Here is a 24,848-nt window from a genome sequence, read left to right as displayed (position 1 = left end):
CATAGGGGTTGGATTTGATATGACCCACAATTCTGTCCCACCTCCAGTTCTCTGTCTTACTCTAATATGGGTTTCCAAACATCTCCCCATTCCCTGGTTGGGTGGCCCAACTCCGGGCACACCTGACCCTCCTGTTGTAGAAATATGCCACCCACTATTGTTTTCACATCTCTCTCTCCTGCTAGACTGGGAACTCCTTGAGGGTGGTCTGTGCCTTGTTCACTTGGATCCCTCGTGTGCTTGTTGCATACCAGTGGACACCCAGTAAGTGTCTAAGGAAACTGGAAGGAAGGAGGGCAGGAAGGTGAGAACCGTATACTTTCCTTCAAAGAGCTGATGATCACACTGTGACACATAAGCTGTGAGGCAAACAGAGACTGCCAATGTCTGACCGCCAGCGACTGCTTCACAGTAGAACAGTAGCAAGAAGGCTGTCTGTCTTCCGAGCACTGAAGCTATAAGTCCACATGCTATGCAAGTGCGTCACAGTAAATCAAAACACAGCAAGAGGAGAATTCAAAATCCAAAACTCAAACTTGCTAATTTGAGGGTCATTATAGGATGGTGACTTACAATCGAAAATACAGAAACCAAATGGATCATAATAGTCCGAGTACAGAAAAAGTCTAGGCAAAAGAAGCCAGGAGTGGCAACTTTGGAGCAGAAAAATGGAAAGACCAAAGGAGCCAAAGTTGGCAATATGTGTATGACCTTGTCACTGTACAGGCAGAGGGACTCTAGCCAGCAGCTGTGGGCACATCACCCTCGTGGCCAAGGATTTCTCAGTGAGAAGAATTCTACAGTATTTCAGCTGAAATACCCTTCTGACCTCATTCCCTGTGTTCCAGCACTTTCTGATGAGAAACCAGCTTCATGTGAAGCTCTCTATGGTTATCAGGAAAAAATATGAGGGTCACGTTGACACACATATCCTATCCTACATGACAATTATGTCTCTCATAGGAAACAAAGATAATGTAGTTTGCTTGGGTTGCTGGTCTCCTATGAGTCCTAGTGTTCCCGGAACTGATCAGCTTGGAGCTGTATCTAGTTGACTTTCTGGACTCAAGAAGCTGGATTCCAGAACCTCTGTTATGATGAACTTGCGAAGCTGATACATTGACCATCCTTCCCACCATTTTCTCTGCTATTCATTGGCTAGTTTATTTTCTCAGGATTTGGAAAGTGCCTATGAGTATGAAGGGCAGATGCTGTGCTAGAGACTGAGGAAGGGCCTGGATGTGCTTGTTGTCTAAGGGAGAGAAAGACGTATCAACCACTAGGAACAAGAGAGTACGGGAGGAACCCGGCGGGAATCTGCGGGTTCTGTGTGAGCGGGAGGGGACTGAAGAAGGAGAGGCCTCGGAGGAGCAGTCAGATCTGCTGAGGCAGACACAGGGTCAGGAAAAACACCCATGAGGTAATTCAAGGTGAATCCGGAACGATAAAGATCCTGACAGATGAGACAGAGGAGGGTCAGGAACATAGGGGTGGAAGGTGGATTCCAGGCAAACAGTGCAGTGTGAACAAGCCTCAGAGGCAGGAAACTAAGAGCTGGAACACAAAAGTCTTGAAGATGAGAATGGAGACATAGATTGGAAGCATAGGTTGAATGGGGACATAGGACAGGACATGCTGTTGTGTAACTGAGAGCTGGAACCCAAAAGGTTTGAAGATGAGAATGGGGACATGGCTTGGAAGCATAGGTTGAATGGAGACATAGGTTGGAAGCATGGGTTGAATGGGGACATAGGACAGCAAACGCTGTTGTGTGACTGCAGGGATAGCAGTCAAGATGTATTCTGCTCGAATGGTGCTCCTCTGGGGGCCCCAGGATGAGCCAGAGCACATGGAGCCTTGTACGCCTTTCTTGGGAGCTTAAGACTTTGTTCAGAAAGCCATGGAGAACAAGTGAATCATTTAAAGCCAAAGACAGCATGACTTCAGATTTATATTTGAAAAACTTAACATGAGAAGCAGTGCAAAAATTGAATTTGATAGAGAAAGACTCTGGACAGAGTGAATAATTATGTGACAATCCAAATTGTCAGGAAAGACTATGGGGGCCTGATCCAAGGCAGATATGGTGGAAAGACTGAGGAAGTGAAGGTTAGAAGAGATGTGTGGAGTGAGAATCTACAGGATTTGGTGAGTGATGGTGCCACTGGCAGGGATGGGTCACGCCAGAGAGGACTGAAAGGAAGACAGTGAGTTTGGGCCCTGAGGGGTCTGAGGAGCCCATGGGACCTCCAAGCGCAACTGTCCAGGGGAAACTGGGTCTAGACCAGAGCTCAGAGGGATGCCGCTGCTTATAGCAGCGGACAGACCGGAGTGGGAGGTGGGTCCAAGGGAGACACTGGGATTAGCCAGGGGGAGTGTGGAAACTAGGAGGGAAGGGAAAGGATGAAAAGGATCCTTGGACAAAATTGGGAAACACCTATATTATAGTGGCAGGAAGAGCCTGAAGAGTCTGCAAAGAAGACAGAGAAGGTACAGTTGGAGAAGCAGAAAGCAAAAACCCAGAGAGAGTGGAGTCTCAGCAGTCGAGTTTGAGGAAGAATGTGTTTAATGGCGTCCCCATTGCATAGGACAAGTCAATTTCAGTTCCAGCAGGTTCCACCAAAAAGGGCTCAAGCACCTTGGCAGAAATGGGATCTCTAGCCCAGTCTGACAGCAGAACAATCTTATATCTGTCTGACCACCCCATTCCCTCCCAAGCCACAGAGCGGCAGGCAGAGACACTCATGTGCGTCTTCTGTGCAAAGCTGAGCGTGCAACCTTTAAAGAAACCACAAAGGAGCTGCTCATTTTTAAAGGAAAAACACACGGGCTCCATGGGCATAAGGAAGACATTAAGACAGGGTCGAGGAGGAGAAGTTCTGCTTCCACTTCATATTACCCTTCATAGAAACAGTCAACCAACCGAGTACACAGTCACTTAAAAACAAAAAAGATCAAGTGCTGGAAACTTAGCTCTGTTCCCATCTCCCACTACCCCAGTAAAAAGGAGCACAAAATGTCTCCACTATGCACATGTGTTCTCTGGTTTAAAATCTCTGGGAGTAGCTCCCTGCAAAAAGAAATGCCGACACCCCAGGATTCAGGTGAACTCAGCCAGAGACTCACACTAAGGGGTCTTCGCTCCCTGGCAGGGATGGGGGAGAGCCGGGGGAAGAGCCGCCCTGCAATTTTACTGCTGTGAAACTGGCTCCGGATGGAAGTAAGGCAAGGTGTTCACTCCCTGCTGGTGCCAGACACAGACAGAACCTGAAGTGCGCACCACCCTAGGTCCATAATCCCACAGTGCCAGGTGGCAGCCCTGCTGAGGGTCCGGGCAGGGCTCACGGTGCAGGATGGACCAGGGCTGTCTGTTGCTTGGAAGAGACTATTTTGAATGCAATGACTTTCAGATGGATTGTGGGTTTGGGGGGAGGGCGCGGCGGCTGGGGTCTGGAGGAGAAGGGGCAGGAAAGAGGAGAGGTGTTTCCCGACTTGGCCACAGAGATGACACACATCTTAGGACCTTCTCCAGTTTCAGTTTTCAGAGGCCAGCTCTGCCCTGGAAGAGAAGGACCATGGAATCCTCTGTTTTATTCCCAGGTCTCCCCAATACCCCCCAAAGCCATGATTCACAAGTATGTAGCTTCCTGAGAGCACGGCTCCCCTTGGGTTGACATGTGGCCAGCCTGGGGGTGGAGAAGCTGGGCAGCTGCGGACCCAGACGGGATGCTGACTGAGAGCTTTGTGGCCACTGCAGACGGGAGGGGTTAGCTTCACCCACTCAAAGGCACCCACACCCCACTGACTAGTGTGGAACTGTGCCTTTCCCGCCTTCTCAGTGAGACCGGCTGAGGCTTCAGGCTGAGGGAATGGGTGTTCTCTGGCTTACAGCGCCCCCTAGCATTGGTCAAAGGGATAGAGCCCTGTGAGTTCTCCAAGGAGCTACCCACCTGCCTATCTCAGTACTGGCTGGTGGGGCCAATTAATTCCATCCGTCCAGCTAATCCTCATGGACGTCTTTGTTACCAACACTCTGTCTTTATTACGAACACTGTCCTCAAGGAACTTACAATCCAGGGAGGTAAACAATCACATTACAGTCAGACAAGTAGTGTGAAAGAAAGAAGCGCAGGATAACGCGGGAGGGGGTTGACAAAGATGGGATGGGAATCAGAGGAGGCTTTCTAGAGGAGGTGACATTTAAACTGTGATCTGAAGGCAGTACAAGAGTTCAGTGAATTTTAGAAATAAGGTATGGAGATAACAAAAGGCTTGTTTCTTGATCTTTCAGTGCTTATGATGCAAGAGGCAAAAAGACAGAGAAACAAGTAATTACAATGGGGCTCTATCAGGAATAAGACCCTCCATCTCTTCTATGCCTTCACCATCAAAATCTTTGGTTTCAGCCTGAGTCTTGGAGGAGGGAGCAGAAAGCAGAATAGGAACTCGGTGTTGATTGAGAAATTGATGGACATGCTTTAGTCTTAGTCACATTTAATTTTTCTCAAACTTGTTTAATGGCAAAATCTATTTTCCCTTCAGAGACATTCACCTTGTCCTTGAGACTTTTCCATGGGTCCTGAGACTTTTCAGCCAGGGGTGATCTTGGAGATCGCTGAGTTACAACCTTCCTCCAATGAACAAGAAAACTGAGTCCAGACAGGTGAGGTGACTTGCCTCAACAACTGTTTCTGCAGCAACCTTTGGAACAAATCTCACATCTTTTGCTTTTGTTTTTCATCCCAGCCTCTTTTTGTCCCCCAGAAAGAAAATTTTCATGTGTCACTTTGCAGCAATATACTTGAAATGCTTTCAAAAGATATTAGATAATTTAGAAAGGGAAAAATAAATACACAAGAGATAAATCTCTGAGGAGTACAGAGCTGCATTTGTTATGATTGGCTCAGAGGTGATTATTAACATAACAGAGAACTATTTAGTCAGTGCAGTGGAGTTCTCTACCTGTTGGGTACTGTACAAAGGGACTCTGAAACTCATCTATAGACTTGAAATGCAGATTCAGGACTGCGAGTGGCTGCATAAGAGTCTAAATATTAGATCATGCACTGCAGCTGGGGGGGACTGGGGCCACAAGTGCGTGGAAGAGAGTCCAGGTAAGGACTTGGGCAGCCACAGCACAATCTCGGCTCTACCACGAGCTAACCATGAGACTTTGAGGCAAATTTCTTTACCTGTCTGAACCTTATTTTCCTGTAGAATGAGGATGGGCAGACTCTCAGGTCATGTTTCAGGTCCTCTAAATGTCTATGAGAGACTTCCTAGAGATTCTAGCATCTTGGAACTTGATATGAAGAGGGGGTGGACCACTCAGATTTAGAAACTTCTTCAGTTCTTCTGGGGTTTATAAATCTATCAGTGTCCTTAGCTGTCAAGATAAAGTGGGGAGCCGGTATTCTCATTCTTACTTACCATTAGCTCCAGGCCCCTGCCATCTAGCTTCTAAAGTGGACTTGAGAAAGCAATTCTTACATATTATTAGGTCCATGGACACAATGACATCCGGATTGATGGCTATGAGGTCTGCTTGCTGTCCTGACCCAGAGGCAGTAGTGCTCCTCTCTATAATGATTCATGAAGCTTGCTTTTTCTCTTGTTCAAGGTGAGGACTGAGGATGGATGGACAGAAGATATTCCCCTTGGGTTAGATATTAGGGAGAACTTTCCAACTGAAACAGAAGCTGAACTCCAAACACACTGACCCTGCTTAGGATAGGGAGTGAGAAAATAAACCAAAGGGCAATTTTGCTACCTTTCAGCTAGAAAAACAATCAGATTACTCTTTCACTTACATAACTAAGTAACTGCCATAAAGTGATATGCTTCAGATGTTTTCTATAAGGGACCTGCTGCTTGAAGTTCAGCAAAAGGTATTTCTCTGACACTCATTTTCTAGGAAAGCCTTCCCTTGGAGAAACTACTGGTAATTTGGACAAAACCTTAAAATGAGAAAGAAAAGAGAGAGAGAGCGAAGAGAATGCTTCAACATGTAAGATGCTTATCCAAAGTGGATTTGGTCTGGAAAGGCCTATAAAACCTTCCACATGACTGGCACAGTACAGGGATAAATGAAACTCTCAAATCCTACCAAGTATGCCCTCATTCAACCTGGATCCTTGGAGTGGTCTCCAAAGTGTCCACAGCTCAAGACTGAATGGGTTGCTGGCCACACCCATACCCATGTCCCCTGGGACCCTAATTTGTACCCTGAGGAATAAAAAGTAAGTGCTCCGGCCTGGTGCACTGGGAAGACCCAGAGGAATTGGGTGGAGAGGGAGGTGGGAGGGGGGATCGGGATGGGGAATACATGTAACTCCATGGCTGATTCATGTCAATGTATGACAAAACCCACTGCAATGTTGTGAAGTAATTAGCCTCCAACTAATAAAAATAAATGGAAAAAAATTTTTTAAAAAAGTAGCCTGCTCAAATATCTTGGGCTTCAAAGTGTTTCTTCTAGTGTGGTTGGGGAAACAGTACAACTATAGTTCGTGGAACAAGGAGCAAAATTCTAAGTAAACACTGAGAAGAAAAGCTCTCTCTGGATGGGGCTACAGTCAAAGTTAGGACAGGAAGTGTCTTAAAAGTTGGGAAGGAAACAAGACAGAGAAATGTGGAAACTAGATTCCTCTCCTTACTGCTAAATTTTTAAAGGGGAAAGGGGAGCTTTAAAAATGTTCTTGGAAATATCATTTCCAATGAAGCTTTCTGTTCCTGCCATTTTGGTGTCACTTCTCTGAGGTGTAAACAGAGGAACTTCTGAGAAAGAGGATGAACTTGCACTTCAGAGCAGTACTTCTCATCCTTCTTTTGTTACAAACTTTTACCATTTTTATTGCCAAATCATTTTAGTCTCTTTCCAAACGGGATGAGTTGGGAGAGAAAGTGAGAAAGATACAAGAACAGAAAGAAGATTCCAGCTGCAAAAAGGACACTTGCACAGGTAAAGCTAACTGCCACTAAAAAGTCCAAGAAAATAAACACCTCTCTCAAGGCAGGAATCAGAGATTTCAGTTCCTGGCTGGTTGCCAAGTAATGGCACCTTTCTGCAACAGTTTCCTCATCTGGAAAGTGTGAATAACACTTTGTGTTTTTCCTATCTAAAAGGATCATTGTGAGATGTAATGAGGTGAGGTATGGAAAATATTAATATAAGCCAGACTCAAGAGGTTACTGAATAAGAAAAATAGTCATAGTATTAGTTTTCAGCAGTTATCCATTATTGCTCATATTCTTGAATCCTGGATAGCTCTCCAGGATCTAGTTTCATTTGAGGTTGGGATCAGTTCACCCCTAATTCCTCGCTGAAGGATGGAGACCTGTCTGCCCTAGGTGGGGTTACCATTTCCTCTTGCCCTAACTTACTGTTTTTCAAGTAAGCCTAGGGACTTTGCACTTGCTGTTATCTCCTCCCAGCTGCCAAAGGGCTGAGGCTTCTTTTTCACAGCCAGGCTGTCACCTTCTCAGCCATTTTGCTTATTATCCCGTAGACAGCAGCGCCCTCCTTAGTATTTCTAACTCATCATTCATCATTCAGGGCACTATTACCTTAGCAAATCACCCTATGTACTCATGTATCTTCTGATGTATTGCCTACTAGTTCCATGGGAGCAAAGAGTTCGTTTTGCTCATCCCAGAATCCAGAAGGATGTCTGTTGAATGGCCTCACGATTTACTCCGGCTGAGCCCGGGAAACAACCTTTCATTACAGCCAGTTCCAAAAGGCAAACGACTTCCTACTGAGCGGGAAAGTCAGGAGCGGAGGGACAGGGGATATGTCAACAACCTGGTTCTTTCTCCTCTGACCCTACTCTCTCCAGAGAAGGCACAGTTAACCTTACATATCCTTTCCACCAGGCGCAGTCAAGGTCCCCAAGGCAAGGCCACCTCTGACCTGCCAAGGGGTTGGTGCTGGAGTGGGCGGTAGTTGATTTGGGCTTGGGTCAGAGGCGCCCAGAGGGCGGGGTGAGCGTATGGCGGGGCTGCAGGCGAGAAGGGCAAGGGGCGCCGCTCCGAGGCCCCTGCGCCAGTGCGTACCAGGGGCGCGTCCAGCCCACCCACTCGCGTGCCCACAGCTGCATTATTCCCTAAAAGGACCTGAACGGGACGGGCGGCCCCGCCCCGTCGCCCCGCGCCCCCGGCCCCGCCCCCTTTTTGGAGGGCCGATGAGGTAATGCGGCTCTGCTATTGGTCGGAGTCGGCGGGCCCCGCGCGCTCGAGAGGGGGTGCCCGGGGGGACCCGCGCTATATCACTCGGCCGCTGGGCTGCGGCGCAGAGCGGGCAGCGGGCGGGCGCTCGGACAGCTTCTCCTCCTTCTGCTCCCTCCAGCTCCTGCTCCTCAGCCCGGAGAGACTGCCCACCCGCCCAGTCCTGCGCCAGCGCCGAGGCAGCTCCGTCGCACCCCATCCCGTCCCGCCGGGCACTCGGAGGGCGGCGCGCTCCAAGCCAAAGTTGCCCCCCACAGGCGGGCGGGCGAGCGCAGGCTGCAGCGACCCGGCCGGTGGCGCGCAAGGCAACTTTGGAGACGCGAGCAGCAGCCCCAGCAACGGCAGCGGCGATGACTCCATGGCTCGGGCTCTTAGTGCTCCTGGGCAGCTGGAGCCTGGGGGACTGGGGCGCGGAGGCGTGCACATGCTCGCCCAGCCACCCCCAGGACGCGTTCTGCAACTCTGACATCGGTAAGCGCTCCCGCTGTCCCTGCCGGAGCCCCCGCGGTGACCGCTCGCTAGCGCGCTGCAGCCGGGACTCCGGCACTGCTGCGGGTGGCCTCGCCAACCCCCTCTCCCTTCCATTGCCTGCGCCCGGGGGGAGGTCGTGGAAGTAGATACTGGGGTATGCTTCAGCATGACTGAGGTGGGTAGATGCAGAGAAACCGACCGAGGCCGAGTGAACTCTCTGCGGCCATGCTCTTTTAGGGCGTGAGGTCCTTACTGGTCTTTTTGACATCTGGAAAATTCCCCTTTTCACTATCACGGGAGAACTGTCTGGGGAAGAAAGGTGGGGAGAGCATTTCTAAAACTTGGAATGCCAACTAAAGTGCTGGGATGATGAATAGTTTTAAAAACAATGAAAAGGAAAGAAAGTTGCCAGCCATGTGCAGGAGAAAGTTGCAGGAGAAACTTGAAGTTTTCTGAGTTTTCACCGTCTCCCCATGGATGTTCATTCTTTTCACTGAGACCCAACTCAGCCTCACACTCCCTAGGCAAGTGCAAACTGAGCTTCTTGGATTGCCAAGTTTGGGTGGATTTAAGGGAGAAAATGAGAAGGAATCTGTGGGGTTGACCCTCCCCGAAGGAACTGTATTTGAGAGTGTTGATAGCAAGCAGAAGGTGGCGTGTGTGAGGGATCACTTATCACATAGCTGTGAGAATTCACAGGAAGGTTTTTTTTTTTTTTTTTCTTGAATGTGTGTGGGGTGGGGGAGACAGGGCAGTGGAAAACAGATTTGTCACCAAAAGAACAAAGGTGCCAAGGGTCACATCATGGTGACTATTCCAAATCAGACTTAGTGTCTTGATTAGAGACAAGGGCCTTGAGAGTCCTGGGAGAACTTGTTTCAGAGTGTTCAGGACACTTGTGCTTGGATGGCCAGAGGGGGAGTAGCAGCTGGAAAACATCTCTCCTCTCCTTTCCAGCTCATAAAGCATGCAAGTCTAGTGGCCCTTGCTGTGTGCGTGTGTGTGTGTGTGTGTGTGTGTGTGTGTAAACGCGGGCTGGGGGTGGGGTACAACACAGTCTAGTCACCCTCCGCCTGTATCGATTCAGAGGTGAAGAATGGAGCGTGTGTGTTTTAAGCACAGTCATAAAGAGGAAAAGAAATTTTCCACTGGGTCCTGGGTGAGGGCCTCCACAAGTGTGCTGCAGGCGAGGGGAAGGGGAGGGGAAGGCAGGAACTGGCAGGAGAGGCGGCTGAGGTCGGGCGGGGTGCTGCTGGTGGGCCTGGCAAGCCTGGGAGATGGGAGGGAGGTGGCTGTGGTGACTGGGTCAGTCTGGCTGGCAGGCGTGAGTGTCTGTGTGACCTAGGGTCACCCACATTAGTGGTTTCCTGGGGTCAGTGCTGTGCCCCTTTGCTGAGCCTGGGGGAAGCTGACTGGCCCCTGGGTTTGGGGATTGCTGGGAAGGATTCTTCGGGGCTGCCAGAGGTCTGCAAGGTTTGCTTTCTCCTCCTTTGACCGCCCCCACCCAAATTCCGCCTGGCCTGTTCCTCCTCACCCTGTGAGTGTCATCCCCAAGTGATGTTGGGAGCTGCTGCTGCTGGTGGTGGCGGCGGCTCTGGTCCTCTCAGTGAAGAGCGCGTACTTGGGTCCAGGCGTCAGGTGGAGTCAGGGCGTCGTCCTCTACCTGACAATGGTTTGGGCGTGTTCACTTGGATTTCTGATGTGTGTGGAGAGGGAGACCTCACGCCTTCCCCTTGCTCCTGGCTTTTAGGTTTCCACCCTGGAAGTTCGCCAGGGGACCGTGGAAAAGGGAGCAAGGAGACCGCTTCCGATGGTGGCCCCGCCGGACCACTGCTTAGGTTTCCTGCCATGTGGCTGGGACTGACACAGAAGGCTTCTTGTAATTTCTCTGGATTTTAGTAAGAAATCTTCCCACGGCCCCCTCCTCAATTGACTGCCCAGAGAAAAGCGAAGTTACCAGGAAATACCGAAAGGCGAGAACATTGTGGTAGCAAAAATGAAAAAGAAACAAAAAGACCTCGGCACTGCTGGCCCGGATCCAAAGCTGTGCTGCCTTGGTTGGTGCACTGCACTAGTGGCAGGGATGAGATAATGCTTTTAAAAATGGGAGGTGTGGATGCGGGCTGCTGGCTTGTTGACCTCCACTGCCTTACAGCACCCTGCCGGCGTCCAGTAGGTGGCTCCCAGTACTCCTAGCTCACAGCTCCTGCTCTGGTTCCCAGTCTGGACTGATGCCTGCCTATTCTCTCCCTGAAGGAAATGTGTAGACACTCCCATTCCGCTTGACCCCTATGACCCTACCAGTCAATATTGTAGTCCTTAAAAGATGCTCACCTCTCTAAGGAATCCCCCCATGGCCTTCCATCTCCTTCCTCCTCATCCACAAGTGTCTCTTCCTGCCTTTACCCCCAAAGCCCTGGGGATTGGTGCTGCCTTCTGGATGGCGAGGAGTTAAAAAGTGTTTCTATGGCAACTCCAGGCCCTACGCCCCAGTGAAGTGTTTTGAAGAATAAACTACATCCCAGCTTATAAGACACACTGTGGTGGAGAGAAAAAGAATTGGCAGCATTCACGATGTCCGTGGCCCCCTCCCCACCGGTCACTGCCCCTGAAACTCTTGACAAAACCTTGACTCTGGAGGAGGCGAGAGGGGAGGACTAGGAATGAAAGAGGCAGCCTTGGCCTGCTTTCTGCTCCACAGCTCTGTCCGGCTCAGGAAGGGGTGGGCAGTGGGGCATGTGTGCTGGTGCCCGCGTGCGTGTGTGTGGTTTCTGCAGGGGTGGGAGCAGTAGGGAGAGAATTTGACTTCAGAATGCCAACCCCTCCTTTGCACAGAAGAATGGGGCTGTGCGATGGAGTGCTGGGAGCCTGCTCCTTGAGCCTGTGGGGAATTCGAGAGGGAGGCTCAGCTGGGGGGCCCGCTGCCAGCTCTGGAGGACAGTCTCTGGACGTCTCCAGATTGTTTTGACAGGGACCAGTGCCAGCAGATTCTTTCGGTATCAGATCTGAGGTTGTGGTTTTAGCGAAGAAGCCATTTTCAAGGAAGCCCGATCTATCCTCTCTCACTTACAAACACAAAATTACACTTTACACTAGGCTTGGTGACTTAAGGAAAATAAAAAGGATTCAACTTCGGAAAAGAACTAGTCACTTGGGGAGTGGACCCAGGCTGCGGACATCTTAGCAACTCAGGAAAAAGGAGAGCTGCTTATCTTAGAGAGGAGGGGACATCCCTCAGACTTCCACTGGGTGCGGGCTCTTCATGGATCCCGTGTCTTTTATCCACTCAGTATCCTTAACAGTGGGTATTACACCTATTTTTCTTCAGATGGAAAACACTGGGTCTGAGATAAATTGTGCCTGCTCAAGCTCACCCAGCTACTATTTGGTAAGGGTAAAACCATTCTGAATTATGCCATTCTTCCAAAACTTTTCAACTTCCATTTACCCTTGCTATTGTAAGGCAGACAACCCTTCCCATCCTGTGGAATGGACAGTTAACATTTGAAGTATGCCTTACTTATCGATTTGGGGAGTTTTCCTTAGAAATATGAAGACAGCTGAAATGGCCAGAGGTTATAATTAAACATCATCATAGGAGAGTAAGAACTAATTACTGTCATCCTCATTATATCAGGTTATCAATAGAGAAAAATAAAGAAAAAATTCTAATATTCTTTGGCTGTTAGAACTAGAAGAGACCCTCAAAACTACCAAGTCAAAGTAAAAACAAGACTCGGTTTGTCTCACTGAAGCTTGGCCTCAAATACTCTTACCGTTCTGAGGGTGGGCTGATGAGTGAGGGCTTCTCAGGGTGATGTGCCCTGTCTATGCAGCCTGCTGCTATGATGGAAGAAACCAGAGCGAGTCAGGGGGCTGGGTCCCAGGCTGGCTGGAGAAGGTGCCCCTCCCACAGGCCTGTGTCCCTTTCACAATCCTGGATAGATAAGACTAGAAAAGTGGCCAGAGAAGTGGCTTGGGTGGAGGGACTTTTGTTTGTTTTGCAGGAACAGCAGGAACCATTCAGCTCCACTGCTGAATGGCACATTCCAACAGGTTCATTAATTAAAAACAAAAACAACAACACAGTTCTCCATTTCATTTAGCTTTTATCATTCTGGTCAGTATGGACAAGGAGGCCCCTTCTTCTAGCCTTTGTCATAGTCAACTCCTGGGTGGCCTGGAGGGGCAGTGTGGGGTGGTAGCAAGCCATGGCATGGGCAGGGCAGGGCTGGGCTTACATCCTTCCTGTGGGGCTTGTTGGCTGTATGCACTTAAGCATGCTATGAGTCATCTTTAAGACTTAGTTTCCTCATTTATAAAAGAGGAATAATAATCTGTACGTCCTTGGCCTTTTAATTTTTATCCACATTTCTAAAATTACAAGGTAGTTGGATATATTCTATCATGTCCTTATGTATATGTATCTGTGTGTTCAACTGTATCCATCCATCTATCCATCCATCCATCTATCCATCCATATCTATCCATCCATCCACATCTATCCATCTATCTAAAGTCAGGTAAGGGGGAAGTCCTTTTCAACACTTCCTCTAATTCTAGTCCCTTCCCTATGCATTTACATACATAATACTCATAGAAAATTTACAGTAGCCTTTCCCCTTGGAAACATGAATGGCAAAATACTATAAATAGTGGAATACCAATACAGCATTCAACTTCTTTTCAATTAGCAACATGTTAGAGGTTGTTCTCAGTTAATATGCACACATATATACTTCATTTCCTTTAGTGTGCAGAATTTCAGAGGGTTATAAATTATAAAAACTAATTATGGAATGATTACTGCGCACCAAACACCATTCTAAATAATGAACATGCATCAGCTCAGTTTAACTTAATTCTCTCAAAAGTTCTATGAAGCAGGTGTGCTACTGCTGTCTCCAATTTACAGATGAGGAAAGTGAGGCTTAGAAAAATTAGGTAACTTGTTCAAGATTGTTACAGAGCCCATATTTAAACCCTTACAGCCTAGCTCTAAAATATAGTCAACTACTATCTATATATTACAATACATGCAATATATATGATACATATTATTATATACTATTTTATTGCTCTAATAATATAATAGCCTTATGCCAGTACCAGTGCCAAGTTGCTTCAGTCGTGTCCGACTCTTTGTGACCCTGTGGATTGTAGCCCACCAGGCTCCTCTGTCCACGGGATTCTCCAGGCAAGAATACTGGAGAGGGTTGCCATGCCCTCTTCCAGGGGATCTTCCTCACCCAGGGATGGACCCTGTGTCTTATAGGCATAGGTATAGGTATATATTTATTTATCCATTCCTCTATTAGACATTTTAGGTTTCTAACAGCTTTTCATGGTTACAAAGAGCTCTATGACAAGTATTCATTGTACCATTCTCTTGTTCATATGCATGGATACTTCCCTATGGCAAATATACAATTTGGAATTCTCAGACATAAAGTATGTGCACTTTACATTTGAACAGTTCCTGACAATTTACCCTCCAGAGTGGCTGTGGGAAACCACTGTTTTCATATATGCAACATGCAGAGATGAAGAGACCATTAGCCCCGTGCTAGAGACATTTCTACACTCCTCTCAAACAGGAAAACAATTTATGACTTTTATTGACTTCCTGAGTTTTTTTCCTTTTTTGCTTATTCTTTTATCCTTTTGAAAGGGGGTAAAATTAAGGGTACTTAGACCAAGTTGATAGAAGCATTTTTGTAGGGAGAATGGCGCTACGTGCCAACAGTGCTATGTGCCAAATGGCCTTTGACTTGTTGCCATCTTAGATTAATTCAACTGCGGATGGTTTTATTTTTTGCTTTAATAAGAAGCAATGGGCCTTTCAGTACACTAAGATGCTTGACTCCAGGGTTTGACATGAACCCAGGTTCATGTGTTAAAGACTTGTGTTTTAAAGACAGGGTCTTATTGCTGACCCAAAGCTGTGCCCTTTTTGGCTGGGCGTGGCCAGGCTCATGGTGGCAGCAAGAGGACTCAGCCCTGTGTCTCCCTTCTCCTCATTGAATCTGGATGGTGCTTGGATGCGAGTGGTGGGGTGGCCAAACACGGGAGAGGGACAGTGAAGAGGAGCAGAGTGGGTCCTGGCCAAGAAAGATCAGGCTAGAGTCTCACTTTGATGGCAACTAGAATGGCTGGTTTAAGAGAATTTCAACTGTTCTGATTAAAACCTTTCAGCACTCTTGGGATAAAGTGTCATAAAATGGCTTCAGCAATAGCCCACCGGCCTCTGCCCACCTTGTCAACGTCACTGGCTTTTCCAGCTGCTGCTGTCCCCATCCTCTCTCTGGGAACACTCTCCCTCTGCCCACTGTCCTCCCTCGATTCTGAGTGCCCCTTCTTACTGTCTCATTCTCTGGATCTTGCTTGGTGCCTTTTCCCTGCCCACTTCTTGGCATTACTGCAGGATCATCAAACCTTGCCCAAATTTTAACCATGTCAAAAAACATCATCTTTAGGAAAAAACAATTCTTTGGAGCTGCTTGGGAAATTCCTAGAGGGGCTTATTCTTGGGCAGACCTAAGGGCTGTATACTATCCAGAGAGACACATCTAACCCTCCAAAGAGGGGAGGCACCAGCTATTGCATTACTTATTAAGTCCAATCCCACCTTGTGGACATGGTACTCCATCACCATCCCAAAGAAAAAAAACTCCTTTTTTGCATATCAGTCACCCTACTAGCTGGAAACTGCCCATCCCAGCTACCTGGTGAGTGATCTGAAGCCAGAGGGGTGAAATCATTCACCTGAGATCACACCATGAAGAAACAGATGAACTGGAAGCTACATTTGCTTCAGTTTAGTTCAGTTCAGTCACTCAGTCATGTCCGACTCTTTGCGACCCCAAGGACTGCAGCACACCAGGCCTCCCTGTCCATCACCAACTCCCGGAGCTTGCTCAAACTCCATTGAGTTGGTGATGTCATCCAACCATCTCATCCCCTGTCATCCCCTTCTCCTCCTGCCTTCAATCTTTCCCACCATCAGCGTTTTTTCCAATGAGTCAGTTCTTCACATCAGGTGGGCAAAGTATTGGAGCTTCAGCATCAGTCCTGAATATTCATTGGAAGAACTGATTTCCCTTAGGATTGAATGGCTGGATCTCTGTGTAGTCCAAGGGACTCTCAAGAGTCTTCTCCAACACCACAGTTCAAAAGCATCAGTTCTTCAGTGCTCAGCTTTCTTTATAGTCCAACTCTCACATCCATACATGACTATTGGAAAAACTATAGCTTTGACTAGATGGACCTTTGTTGGCAAAGTAATGTCTCTGCTTTTTAATATGCTGTCTAGGTTGGTCATAGCTTTTCTTCCAAGAGCAAGTGTCTTTTAACTTCATGGCTGCAGTCACCATCTGCAGTGATTTTGAAACCCCAGAAAAGAAAGTCTGTCTTTTATTTTGTTTCTGTTGTCTCCTCATCTATTTGCCATGAAGTGATGGGACCGGATGTCATGATCTTAGTTTTTTGAATGTTGAGTTTTAAGCCAACTTTTTCACTCTCCTTTCACTTTCATCTCAAGAGGCTCTTTAGTTCCTCTTCACTTTCTGCCATAAGGGTGGTGTCATCTGCATATCTGAGGTTATTGATATTTCTCCCAGCAACCTTGATTCCAGCTTGTGCTTCATCCAGTCCAGCATTTCTCATGATGTACTCTGCATATAAGTGAAATAAGCAGGGTGACAATATACAGCCTTGATGTACTCCTTTTCCTATTTGGAACCAGTCTGTTGTTCCATGTCCAGTTTAACTGTTGCCTCTTGACCTGCATACAGATTTCTCAGGAGGCAGGTAAAGTGGTCTGGAATTCTCATTCTTGAAGGATTTTCCAGTTTGTTGTGATCCATTCAGTCAAAGGCTTTGGCATGGCCAATAAAGCAGAGGTAGATGTTTTTCTGGAACTCTCTTGCTTTTTCGATGATCCAACCGATGTTGGCAATTGATTCCTCTGCCTTTTCTAAATCCAGCTTGAACATCTGGAAGTTCTTGGTTCATGTACTGTTGAAACTTGGCTTGGAGAATTTTGAGCATTACTTTGCTAGCGTGTGAGATAAGTGCAGTTGTGCAGTAGTTGGAACATTCTTTGGCATTGTTTTTCTTTGGGATTGCAATGAAAACTGACCTTTTCCAGTCCTGTGGCCACTGCTGAGTTTCCCAAATCTGCTGGCATATTGAGTGCAGTGGTTTAACAGCTCCACCTTTTAGGACTTGAAATAGCTCAGCTGGACTTCCATCACTTCCACTAGCTTTGTTCGTAGTGATGCTCCTAAGGTCCGCTTGACTTGGGACTCCAGGATGTCTGGCTCTAGGTGAGTGATCACACCATCATGGTTATCTGGGTCATGAAGATCTTTTTTGTACAGTTCTTCTGTGTATTATTGCCACCTCTTCTTAATATCTTCTGCTTCTGTTAGGTCCATACCATTTATGTCCTTTATTGAGCCTATCTTTGCATGAAATGTTCCCTTGGTATCTCTAATTTTCTTGAAGAGATCTCTAGTCTTTCCCATTCTATTGTTTTCTTCTATTTCTTGGCATTGATCACTGAGGAAGCCTTTCCTATCTCTCCTTGTTATTCTTTGGAACTCTGCATTCAGTTGGGTATATCTTTCCTTCCTTCCTTTGCCTTTAGTTTCTCTTCTTTTCTCAGCTATTTGTAAGGCCTCCTCAGAACCATTTTGCCTTTTTCCATTTCTTTTTCTTGGGGATGGTCTTGATCACTGCCTCCTGTATAACATCATGAACCTCTGACATTTGCTGAGTCACTTTCAAAATCCGTGTTCCAAATTGGCATAGTCTAATGGCAAGGACTTTTTGGATTTGAGAAGATGCTACTCCTGTTGCAATTTCCCCCACGTTGTTTTTTTTTTTTTTTTGACTCCCTACTTTTGGGGTCTCCTCTGTATGCTTCTCTTTGATTTTCTTCCACAGCCAGCCCCTGCAGCCCCTGCTTCCCCCCACCCAACCCCCAGTTTTATTACACCATAGTCCTAACAAAACCAAGTCTTGTACCCTATTTCTAATTCCTAACTCAGTACTCTTTCCACTTAATCAGCAGTTCCCAGCCTTTTCAACACCATGGACTATTTTTATTAATTTTCCTTCAAAGGATTTCATGTTTGGAAAAAATTATCCATCACAACTTCACGTCTTGGGGGTTGATTATTTTTCCATCACAAAGTCTAATTAAATGGTATCTATTACTGCTGACACTAGCCAGTCATTATTCTGATATAATCAGATAATAGAATTAATTGCTGCCCAAAGCAAAGAAACCTGGTATTTGCTTAAGCCTGGGGAGGACTCTCATGGGTTATTGGATGATGGCAAGGTATGATTTGGGCTGGTTCACAGAAGTGCAGAAGGAGCTCATGGACCCCTTCCAGAGCACTGTAGTTCACCCTCTGGGAATGGTTCTTTTCTGTCACACCAGTTTTCCACCTCTCCTCCTGTGGACTGGTCCACACGTCTCCCACCCTTGCCATTTTCTAGGTTCCCCCCAGTGCTGAGAACAGGGCTGGCAGAGGCAGTGGGTAACTGACATGTCTTGGTTGAGTTGCCTAGCCTTTCACAGGAGGTGACATGGGTTCCTCCTCTTTGTCTGTTTTCCGGTGTTAATCTCTTATGGGTTGGAGCAGATGAGTACTGACTCTGGCTAAAGGAACTCACTAAATAGCATTTGACAGGAGGTCACAAGGTGTCTATCCCAGCTGTAGTGGAACTAAAGAGGCTTTTTTACTTGGTTGTTAAAAAACTGGTGTTCAGGGGAGGGGTATAGGGACCGGGACAACTTTCCTGATGCCTGGAGAAGCCATCTGTGGCTGGGATGGGTTGGATGCCACAGAAGTGCTGCCCAACACCCACTTCTGATTTATGTTCACATAAAGCCTATCACTTAACAGTGGCATTCACGATGCAGAGTAGAGACCTTCAGTATCCCCATGACTGTGGTCACCTGCTTTTTGTGGGGGTAGGGAAGGGAAGGAAATCTGAAAGATTTGCCTTTAGAGAGCTCGAGGGAAAGCTTAGCAGGTGGAAAAACGGAGTCCTTGGATGACAGAGGAGGGGAAATCCAGAGCAGACTAGAGTCATTCCAGAATCAGACCTTAAATATTGCCCGACAATCATCACTCCCCCTCTGGCATCTTTGATCCCTCTCAGAACGAGGGCTCTGGGCACCAGGTAGCCCAGTTGCCTGTAGAGAAGCACTGTACATTCAGAAATCTCAGGGCTCCTGCTACCCCCAGGGCACGGCATGGGGAAGGGGAGCCTTGCAACCTGGGGCACACTTCATGAGGATGTGGTTTCGTGACATGAGGGTTCACGTTGTTTGGTTAAGGGGCTTGCAGGTCATGAATCAGGATGGACCTCCTTTGACTTATACTTGATCATCACGAATAGACTCACAGTCTTTGAAATTTGGAAACACAGTACCTCTTGTGAGCTCTGCTGCTCACCCAGTGTGGGTAAGTTCTCAGTTTCCTCATCTGCAAAATAGGGGGAATAATAGTATGTACCACATTGGGTTGGTGATTAAGCGCAAAAATTCAGGGAAAATGTTTAGTACAGAATCTGCCACATACCAAAAGCTCAACAGATGCCAGCTTTTAGTAGTAGTGTTGTTATATTTGCTTCCCAGGTGTCACAGTGATATAAAGACCCCCAATACCGATGCAGGAGATGCAAAAGGCTTCAGTTTTATCCCTGGGTTGGGAAGATCCCCTGGAGAAGAAAATGGCAAGCCACTCCAATATTCTTGAGATAATCCCATGAACAGAGGAGCCTAGTGGGCTACAGCTGGACTGGGCAACTGAGCATGAATACACATGCATGTTGTTGTGTGGCAGAGTGGGTATTCTCACTTTATTTTTGGTGAGGAAAATGGGGCTTGGAGAGGATGGGCTGTTTTCCAGGGTCACATATGGAGAGTTGCATTTCAGAATCATGATTTGGTGCCCCCTCCCACCCAAGTCTAATGATTTTCCACTTTGTTACACTGCCTTCTACAGCATAGAAAAATAAAGTTCCCACTCTATATTTTCATGACTCTCCACATTTTAGAGTCTTAAGTTTACCTGACCTTATTTGATGATCACAACATCCCCCTTCAGAAAGCAGGACAGTGAGGGGTCATTGTCCCCACTGGACAGTGAGCACTGGTGTGGTTCAGGAACTCAGCCACACAGCTGATACGTGGAATCGGGGTTGGAAACAGTGTCTTTCAAGGCCGAGTCCTACAGGCTTTTCAAGGGTCAGATGGCTCACAGTCCTCTGCAGGCTGCTCCCACACATTTATCTCTGGTAGTCACATGTGGCAGATGCTGGGGTGGTCAGTGGTGGGGCCTGGGAAATGGTAATACTGAACTTGGATGTCAAGTCCATTGCCCTGTCCCCATCTGTCCCATTCGCCCTGTCTACCCCAGGACTGGGAGATGTGCAGTGTCCAAGAGTGAGCACTGGCTGCAATGTAGGACACCTGGGGTCTAGTTCTAGGTCTCCTCCAGATCCTAGGATCACCTGGGTGATGTCAACCCTCCTGGACTTCAGGCTGTTATCTGTGAAATAGCAGGACTGGCTCTATGTGGCATGTGTACACTTTTTCCCTACATGTATTTATGATGACTGATATTTTTCTGAATGTGCCTGCTATGTGTTAAGTATTTCTGGCTGTAAGTTCCTTTGGAAGGGGCGCTGTATTCTAGCTGAATAATTGAACACCTAAATCCATCAACAGCACCTTTTAGGGGGTAATTTCTTTAGAAATATGGTCTATTAAGACAAGAGTCAGGATCTCTGTGGTTATGAAAGTAGATGAGAGCTTGGACTGAACAAAGCCGCTAATGAGTTGACATATTTTATCAGATGACATATTTGACCACCAGATTTCCTGTTGAAGCGGAGCTGATGTGCCAAACAAGATAGCAAACTTGCAGAACTAGTTGATGGCTAGAATTAAAAATCAAGGTCACTTCAGTGTCTGTCATTGATCGCTGGAGGGCTTGGTAAAAATTCTTTTGAACCCCATTAATACCACTACTGCAGCTGACAGGGAGAAGGTGAGACTGAGACAGTGCTCATGGGAACAAGGCCTTCCTGATCCATGGTCTCCCTAAGCAGCCCCTTGCTCCAGAAAATTTGATTCATGGCTTGGCCTAAACATCTGTATCTGAGAAAACTAAGAAAACTCCCCTCATAGAAGACTGGCTTAGATTAAGAAGTGTGTCATCTGAGAATACTTTCATTTAAATGGATGAGGAAGGGGTTTGGAAGACTCAGGTCAAACTTGTGCCCTATTGGGTAACTGCAGCTCCCTTCTCCAACAACAGGACAGGGACCCCCAAACAGCTCGCAACCATGGCTTCCTGGTACAAATGTCCAGCAGAAAGACTGAGAGATGTGAGAGAACCCCAATATCCAGCGTGTTCTCTGGGATGCAGTTCTGAGCAAATGGGTGCAGGTGTGGCTTCCAGTTCCTTCTTGATGAATTGTCTCTTGGCCTGGGTTTCTTCAGCTCTCATCTGCATCAGATCACAAACCCACATGCCCACAGAGGCCAGTCACTGGAAGCTGGATGTTTGCATATTAAACATATTGGATTATTATACACATTTACCAAAAAGTATACATGTGTCTCCCTAGTCTCTTGTTTTCCCACTTTGGAGGAATGAGTAGGTACTAAAATTATTTCGTTATTGTAAGACAAACAACAAAACAGTGGGCAAATATGATAAAACTAGTGATTTATCTTTGGCTTGGGAGTGGGGAAGTGATAGAAACCGGTGGTGACCATGGACGACTGAATAGTTCACATTCCTTTGGAAGGGGACAGCCGCTGTCAGCTCCAACCTATCAGAGTATGGTGAGTCCACCATACTCATGGTGAGTCCAGTGCTGTCAGATTTCCAGTTTATGAAGATAACCTAGAAATCCAAGATTTTAACGTGAAAGCTTATTTTTAAATGCCGGCATAATTAAAAAGAAACACACACACACACACATACACATGTGTGAGCCAAACAAAACATCCCTGGGCTAGTTTCAGCCTTATGGATCACCAGCTTTGTGACCTTTGCGATCCAGATGATTTCCTGCATCTCCTTTGGGCTGTAGGATCTCTGAGTAAGTAAGACTAACTGCTTTCTCAGGCAAAATGATATTCCTATCCTCTGTGTCTGCAGAGAATACTGTTCATATGCTTGTTATCACACTTCTTGCACTTTCTGATGTGGTTAAGAACACAGGTCTTACTGCCTGGCTCAAACCTTGGCTCCATTAACTGATAGCTCTATAGTCCTGGACAAGTCAGTTCTCTCAGACTCCTTTTTCTTACCGGCAGAGTCAAAGATGCCATAAAGAACTCTTAACCTGCTAAGGTGGTGGGAGAATGCATTGAGGTGACGGGCATCACCGACTTGGCCCACTGCCTGGCGTGTAGTGAGGACTGGATGCACGTCAGCCATTATCTTATTCCCACTCGGCGTCTGCCCCTGGACAGTGAGCCAGCTGGGGTACAAGGAGTCACACCCTCCTCGCCACTGCCCAGTGCCCAGTAGGCACGCAGTACGAGGGTCTTGAATGAATGAAGACATGGGAGGAAGACAGCCTTCTAGCCTTTCCAGGCAATGGTGCACTTAGCTTGTGTGTGTGTGTGTGTCAAAGAGAGAGAGAAAAAGGAAAATCAGGTTTGACATGTTGGGTATGACCAGCTCAATGAAAAAAAAGCTGTTCTAAGCTGCGAAGATAAGAGATAGAATGCTAACTAGTGGTGGTTGTCTTGGGGAAATATAGCCAAGCTATTGCCCATTCTTTTCCAAACAGAAGAGACGAGATGTCATGGAACCCAGAATTCATATGTTGAACCTTGGGTGCTTACATCATGGGCGCTTTGGTAGCTTGACGGATTTTATTTATTCAGGGCCCCTTTAAGCCAGAGGAGATTCCTAGAGGCTCTTAAAATTTAATGCCTCACCTGGATAGTTAACATCTGTGTTTTATTTTGTTTAAAAAAGTTAACCCCAGATAGTTCAAATTCCTTTGGTATCCTTGCGAGAAGAGTTTCTTACTGGGCGACCCACAGGCAGGGAGGCAGAAACAGTAAGGCTAGACCAGCACCTTCTGGGAGAAATAATACTGCAAGCCACAAACACAGGCCATGTATGTAATTTTAAGTTTTCTTGTAGCTGCACTTGAAAAAAAAAAACACCGACAACATTAATTTTAATACTGTTCTTAATCCAATATTCCAAAACATTATCTTTCCAATATGTCATGAATTTAAAATATTATCAATGGAGTTTGAATTTTTTAAGTTTTTGAAACCCAGTATGTATTTTACACTCATAGTACGTCTCATTTTGAACTAGTACCATTTCAAGTGCTTAGAAGCGACCATGGCCACTTCATTTATAGGACAGCACAAGTCAAGACAGTATTTGTAAATGGAAACCATCTTTTTTCTCTCCTAGTTATTTTATGAGCTGTGCACGGAGATGTGGGGAAACTGGAGGTGCATCGGGGTTACTGACTCAGTATTGCTACAAGTGATTTTTCCGGCCACTGGTCCCTGTGTTGTGATACTGTGGAAGCCACGTGACTCCAGCTCTCACTTGACAAATGGGGAACTGAGATCCAGAAATGTGGAGGAGTTTGGCCAAATATATAAAAGCTGGAAATAGGATAATAGTAGTACTATCTGACAGCAACAAACAATTATTCCAAGAACTTTTCATGCATTATCTCCATAAACTCTCTCTCATCATCGTCCAAGGAGAAAGGAATCTTATTTATATTTTGCAGATGAAGTGACCCAGTTTAGAAGAAATAAATATTAAAGTGGCTAATATGTATTCACAGCTGTTCTAAGAATTTTATATGCATATTATAGTAATTCTACTATTTAATTAATTCTACTATTTAATATAAACTTTCATATTAGGAATTATTGTCACCGTCATCCCACTTAACAGATGGGAAAACTGAGGCTGAGAGAGGCTGAGTAACTGACCTAAAGGCAGCTAGTATACGGTGGAGTCAAGATTTGAGCCCAAGCTGCCTGATTCCAGAGTCTGAGCTTTTAATCACAACTTATGCCCAAGGTCACCCAGCCATACACAAAGGGCATTTGAGTTGGGATGTCTGTTTCCTGTCCATGGTCTTTCTTTACCATCCCACTCTACTGCCTGCATCGCAGCCCTCTTGATTCCTAGCACCTTCTGCCTTGCTGTGTTGCCAGTAAGCATCAGAACAGGAAGGCTCTGGACTCCAACAGAGGTTGAAGGGTCCAGGAAAAACAGGCACATCTCCTCTGGTTTGGCTGATCCCAGGCTGCTCCAGCCCATGAAGGCCAACTGCTTGGCCCAGTGGAGGAGGGTGGGAAGAACACTTGTCTTTTCTGCCTTCCCAGTTGGGCGAGGTCAGTGTACCAGGTTGGAAAGTGGTATGTGCCTAATTGCAGGGGGGCCGGGAGGCTGGGAGGATTAACACTCTCTAAATAGACATCAGGAAACTAAGAATAGCTTTGCTGCCTGGAAATTGATGGGTATTCCTGACCACAGGCTATCCCATTTAGTAGGTGCTCAATAAATGTGATGCGGTGAACTACAGGAATAAACAAATACTGAAAATGGGTCATTGGGAGAGCCCTTAGCCAGTAAGACTCTATTTTCTGTATAAAAAGAAATTCATACTGAGGTTATTTGAGTCTTCCTTCAGGCTGGAGACCTCTGTTACCTTTATTTGTCTACTTTTTAGTCTCAAGGCCAGGGTCTTTATTTTTGGCCAGAAGAACAGCAGGCAGTTAGAATGCCAGGAAAAGACAAGTGCAGTTAGTTTCTGGCATGTTGACTGCTGTCCCAAAAGGCTGGAAAGAGGGTATTACTTCCTTTTGTCTTATCATCAAGATTTCATGTTCCCTAGAGTACTTTGCAGATGCCAGTCCCCCTGGAGCCTGAAGGTGGGAACCTCCAAATTTGCCATCAGGCCTGGATACGTCTTCTAACACAGAACTCCTGGGTCCTTACTGAGGGTTACCTCATTGTTTGCTTCCAAAGAATTGAGGTTGCCTTCCTGGCAGAAACTCCTAGCACTACCACCTCTTGTAGTTTATCAGGTGAGCTGTGAGAATGGGGGCAGGG

The 24,848-nt window shown here is 46.7% G+C and overlaps 2 protein-coding genes across 5 annotated transcripts in view; one reads left to right on the top strand and one right to left on the bottom strand.

Annotated features, from left to right (window-relative positions):
• Positions 1–24,848, bottom strand: part of SYN3 (synapsin III) — a 472,322-nt gene that overhangs the window by 252,338 nt on the left and 195,136 nt on the right. The gene's annotated exons all lie outside the window — the stretch shown is intronic.
• Positions 8,272–24,848, top strand: part of TIMP3 (TIMP metallopeptidase inhibitor 3) — a 58,543-nt gene continuing 41,966 nt past the window's right edge. Inside the window, exon 1 of the mRNA XM_020897014.2 lies at positions 8,272–8,697. Coding sequence (XP_020752673.1) covers positions 8,577–8,697 — 121 coding nt within the window. The 5' untranslated portion in view covers positions 8,272–8,576. The remainder of the gene's footprint in view (positions 8,698–24,848) is intronic.

The sequence above is a fragment of the Odocoileus virginianus genome, chromosome 23 (assembly GCF_023699985.2).
Source record: "Odocoileus virginianus isolate 20LAN1187 ecotype Illinois chromosome 23, Ovbor_1.2, whole genome shotgun sequence".
Lineage (NCBI taxonomy): Eukaryota > Metazoa > Chordata > Mammalia > Artiodactyla > Cervidae > Odocoileus > Odocoileus virginianus.
The sequence above is the reverse complement of the archived record's forward strand: the minus strand, read 5'-3'. Positions and strand labels throughout refer to the sequence as shown.